Raw genomic sequence first — 5,724 nt, 5'->3', positions numbered from 1 at the left:
TCAAACATTTTTTATATTCATGATATCTACTAGAACCCTATTCGGACATATTTCTGTAAGTTACAGGTCTACAATTTAAAAAAAAAAAATTTCATGAAAACCTGTGACGCTTTTGGAACAGATATCTAGAAATCAGTGTAACGCTCAGGTGGTTAAGGTCCTCATAAATATGCACCTTAGTAAAAATGTCATGCAAAAAAGTTTCACTTTGCTCAACTTGTGGCCCATTGGCACCTCATGTGCTGCCCTCAGAATCCTTGCAGACAATAGTATGTGTTTAACGTAAGTACTTGTCAAAGGCCCAACCAGGTCAAAAAGTGCAGCTTTCTTGTTGTGCACAGCTGTGCTATTGCGTTCTTGCATGTGTTCATAAAGGTTGCTGGCTGTGAAATGAATTGAGGCTACAGTACAGATGAGTGACTTTTTATGTCTTATTGGCAGTAATTGATTCCAATGAGGGAATGTCAGATTCCCTGTTTTATGAAAAAAGAACCCATAGAATCAGTGGGTTAAAATGTAGTTATTTTGTATGCATTGTACATGGAAATACCCGGTTTTAGTAATAGATTTTTTTTTTATAATCCACTATATTTGTTGAATATAGCAATTATTTACCATGATTTATATTTTGCATCTTTACTATTTGTACTGTATCTTCTGCACCATCTTTGTTGCCTTTTCCTGCCTGTATGCTTGCATGCCAGCGATGATTGCTTTGCATTAATAAGCATAGGTACAAGTATTTTCCAATCATTCACACAGGATGCTGCTGGTTTTTAGTTGGAAACTCTTTTTTGGTGTTGCCCAGTGTCACATTTGGCATTGGAGTGATTTGTTTTGGATGTTCATCTCCTCCTTTGCCCTTACTGAGAATCAATAATGTTTGACCATTTGAGCCAAGCTGTCTTTGTTTGCACATTGTGTAGTTTAAAGCGGTGTCTGAGCATTGCATCGATTGTGTGTGCATATCTGACCACCTTTCTGTCAATGCAGTGATCTGAGGGAAGATAGGCCTACATATATAGGACTGCATAGGTGCATGATTTTTGCAGCTAGAGATAATTCTTTCTGGTAATCTCAGGTGAAAATCTAAAATCAGTATGGGTTTTCCACAACCTGGTTTAACATGGTCATATGGAATCACTAACTGGTTACAAGGACTATTGCAGCGGAGTGCTTCCCACTTGACCTCCGCTCTTCCCTCTCTATAGAATGCAACAGGTTGTTTGGCATTAGTTGAGCAGTCTGTCTGTACAACACTTGTTTATTCCTGCAACAATTACTAATAATCACCTTAGGCACCAGTTACTGAGCCTCTTTATTTGACCTATAGTCTGACTACTATAGGATATTGGGGTCTGGTGGTGGGTAATAAATATGTGATCGTGAATAATTATGTTTGTGCTTTTTTTGTTAAAGAGATGAAGGACATTGCCACGGTGAAGCAACTTCTCAAGGTGAAGGAAGTTTAACCAGGTATTGTGACTAGTACTTTCTGTTCAAGTGTCATTATGATTTTTGTGGTATAAGGAAAGATGGTCAGTTTTCTTACTCTTACTTGAGAAGCATCTGCCTTTTTATAGTTATACCTCTTGAATTCTGAGCCCCTTTTGTCTGTGGATAAAATATTAGACAGGATAAAATATAATATTACAGCTGAAATTCATTGTAAACATAAAGGGCCTGATTTATTTAAGCTGTCCAAGTCTGAAGATGGACTATCATGGGAGAATCTGAGTAAATCTCAAAAAGTATGTGCTCCTATTTAGCAAATATTTTTAATCCTAGCCCATATCTAATCCAAGTTTCCTAGAGTACCCAGGTTCTCCAATGATAGTCTAAATTCTCCAGTCATGAAGAATGTTAATACATCAGGCTCATAATGTCTAAATGCAAGAGGCATATCACTTTTTCATTGTTTTGCTTTAAATTAAGATAATTTTGCAAAACGTTTTCCCTTTGTTTTGGTCATATTGTGGTTTAGCTGTTGCAGAATTTCTTGTCTGTATTACAAGGATTAGCAATATGTAACTTGTGACTTGTTAACTGTTGTTGTCACTATTGTTAGCTGCGTAATGTACAGAAGGTCGCTGCGCTGGAATAAATGTCACATTTGTCCTATAATTTAGTGACTATAGGGAAGACTTTGCTTAAGAAAATATAGAGAAATATTCAATGTATGTCAAATATTCAATATATGTCAATATTTAGTGTTATTATAATTGTGTCTGTGATTATATTTTGTAAAGCTGTATCGGTTTCTTTCCTGAATAAGTTGGCCTACGCCACTGGTCTACATCACACCTCCCTGTCTCCTTCCTCCATATGGGTTTTCACCCTTTGCATTGTGGTTTCCTTCAGGCAGTGTGGAGAAAATTATGTATTTATATTCTCAGACATTGGTTACATTACTAGCCAATACATTTAGAGTAGACTAGTCACAATGTGAAAATACCTAGTGTTGACCAAGATGCCAAGGTCCTATTGGGCCCTATGGAATTTCTGATGACTGGGGTAGCCATACATAAGAGCACTTGCTGACAGCTTTTCTATAAAACTTGGCTTGATCACATTCTGTATTTACAATGATCATTCTAGTGTACAATTATCTATTAAAAAGCATTTACATTTAAAATGTATTGACCTGTTTGTTGAAGCCAACATTTTTTAAATCTCTCTCAAACCAACAAGCCTTGCATATACTGTACCTGAAGACACGCTCAACCCCCTCTCCCCCAACAAATTGTGTTAGTGTCCATATGGCTATCCCCACATGTATCATTGTTATTTTATTACAGAATCTGTCAAAATTGCTGCCTCAAGCTATCATCCAAATTTATTATAAAATATTTTTATAGGAAATTGTTGAAACAAAATGTAATTGTTATTTTTACTAGCACGTTCCAGTGTTTTTCTATACTTTTGAATATATTATTTTTATCTCTGTTTTATGTGAATTAGAGAATGTATATGTATCTATATATACCTATATAAATATGTAGGAGGTGAAGTATGTTTCTTCGGAACCATTTCTTTCTAACAGATGGCTGTGGTTCTTTTAAAAGGTGGAGGATGTGGTAAAACATACTTTCTCATTACTTGCTGCACGAAGAGGTTGAATTCTGTTGCAACAAAGAACATATTGTCTATAGCCTTGCACAAAATAATATGTATATAAATTTATTGTAGTCAATATCTGGCAGACAATGCAGAGATAGACAGAATTGTATCTGGCCTAGGCAGTTCATAAAAATATATATGGCCCTTTTTGCCAGTCAAACATTCTAATTGGTGAAAATTCATGAGAATATGTACTAGACCTTACCAAACCATGACCTGACATATATATTCATCACTCTTGGATGTATACTTTACACATATATCTACTGCACAAGTGGTGGCCTACAGAGAAAACTGCATTTATGATCTGGATGAGGTTGCCAGATGTACTTTGACACAATTGTTCCAGCATGTTCTAGTCTTAGTAATTGTAATACCAATATGTTGCACAATATTTTACACTTTAATTGCATTGTTTTAATGACCAGGACTTCTAGAACGGTTGATTTCAGAAGAAGATATAGAGGGTAATTCCATTTCATTGGAGCTTGTTATTAGGACATGCTAGTATATTCTAGCTAATGCTAGCTATTTCAAATGGAAAAAAAATTCTGAGAAGGTATCTGTGCATAGGAACAAGATACCTTTTCAGAATTTTTTTTTATTTAAATTAGCAGCTCAATACTACAAATATCCTTTACTTTGGGAAAAAAATAACAACAACAAAGGCCAACAGGTTAGTAAATAAATATCATTTAAATTAGGAAAAATTCTTTATAGAACTGTACCATATTCAAGTTTAACACACATAATACTGAAGGATATATGTATTTTAGAAATAAAAAGGCTTAGTATGTTGAGACAAAAAAACACTTTGGTCAGCATGCATAGTGGTCAGCACTATCTGAACAATATAATGTATAGTATTTAGTAGTTATGTCCCTTATATTGATTTTCACTGGTAGCAGAAGCAGTCGAAGCAGAGTAGATTCTTCACAACATTACCAACTTCTTCACAGTAGCCAGAGCACACGAGAGAGACATTGGCTGGCTCTGACTGTGGTATACATGCTGCTGAATATTTTTACACCACTTTTCACTGACAGGATCAAAAACAACTGATTTTCACAACCTGGCCACAATATAAAGGATGGTTGGCAACAGTTGTCAGCTCCACTAATAAAATATAAAAAAAAAAAACTTTGACAGAATCTGCATGAGTGAAGCTTCTTGTCCTCACAGCAATGGAATGCTTTATACCTATCTACCTATACCTACCTTTATACCTATTACACCTTAGAGTAAGCAACTCTTGTACAGCAGAGCTAGATAAAGGTGTCAATTCACCTAAAACACTAAGAAAATGCATGGATATAGGTATGTTTTATTAGGTCCTAAAGGCTTGCTCCCAATTGCCAATTTCCAATTGCCTAGTGCCCATTTCACCTTAGCGTGGTGCCATATTTGAATGGTTCCTGTCTCCCTCAATCGATGATGCATGACAAAAAGGTATGATATTAAATATATATTTAAAAAATGTAAAAATATTTAGTAAACTAGATTAAAACTTTATAATATACCAGATATAATATTTACATAAATGTAATATGAGCTTTTGTTTAGAACATGTTCCTGAACATGTTACATATTCTGTAATAACCTTGTTGTTCCAAATATATTTAGATTTACCTTCAACTGAGAACTGCATCAAATACCCAAGAGCATATCTCACCATGAATCTCCACCTTAGTTTGGACTTCTGAACAGAGGTCTTGGAATAATATGTACTGCCAGCAACAATGAGAACATGATGTCCCTGGACATGGTCACAGCACAGGCCTTATTATCTATTTAGTGAAACACCACCCTTTTGAAAACTTGGATGGAACAGAAGCACACAAATGTGTTTTTTGAAAGGCATTAAAAAATAATATGGACCCTGAGAAAAATAGGTCCTAAATAAAAAAAACATGTTTATTCTTGAAACCTGATGTTCCTTGTGTATTTTTTTCCATATCTGTGCAGCAATCTACTATGCATTAAAACATTTTGATTCGGAGCTGGAACATCCTGTATTAAAGACTGGTATTTGCTGTACTCTATCCTGAACAGGCTAATGCAGCCCAATGATGATGTTAGCACTACTTGAGGTTTGCAAAGGCATTTGGTTCACACAGTGACTTTATGTATTCCTTTTACTTCATTATTTAGGTGATCCTAGCTGGGTCTGTCATCAAATCTACAACAAAACTAGTGTTGGAGTGCATTGTAAGTATGAACAGTTTTTACTGACTTGATTTACACAAAGAAATCAAGGTTCACTGTATCTCATGGCATAGCAGTGCACTTCTAACCTACAAGCTGAAAATATTTTAATTGTTCTTAGGCAACACTGCAAAACCAGGGAGGTGGCAAAAAAGATTAATAATATTTTTTATTAGTTTAAAACTCAATTTTATTCTGATATTAACCAGTAAACCTGTTTTAAAATCAGCCATTATAGAAGAGAACATGATAAAATGGTGATTGTCATAAGGTGCCCAGACAAAAAAAAAATACTTGATAATACCCAGAGAGCTGCTATTGAATATTACTTTTTTGTGTGGTTTATTCACACAAAAGAGGTACTGTAGAACATATTGCTGAAAATGTGTGTTGCCAAAT

General features: G+C 35.0%; 1 protein-coding gene across 2 annotated transcripts in view; it reads left to right on the top strand.

Moving 5' to 3' along the window:
* Window positions 1-5,046, top strand: part of PPP1R3B (protein phosphatase 1 regulatory subunit 3B) — a 22,066-nt gene extending 17,020 nt beyond the window's left edge. For both annotated transcript variants that reach the window (XR_011919893.1, XM_072405243.1), the window contains 2 exons: window positions 1,420-1,476; window positions 4,744-5,046. Coding sequence is in view for 1 of the 2 variants with exons in the window: in XM_072405243.1 (XP_072261344.1) it covers window positions 1,420-1,472 (53 nt within the window). In the remaining variant the exon portion in view is untranslated. The remainder of the gene's footprint in view (window positions 1-1,419; window positions 1,477-4,743) is intronic.
* The last annotated feature ends 678 nt before the right edge of the window (window positions 5,047-5,724 follow it).

The sequence above is a fragment of the Pyxicephalus adspersus genome, chromosome 3 (genome assembly GCF_032062135.1).
Source record: "Pyxicephalus adspersus chromosome 3, UCB_Pads_2.0, whole genome shotgun sequence".
Classification (NCBI taxonomy): domain Eukaryota; kingdom Metazoa; phylum Chordata; class Amphibia; order Anura; family Pyxicephalidae; genus Pyxicephalus; species Pyxicephalus adspersus.
This window is presented reverse-complemented; position numbering and strand designations above follow the sequence as displayed.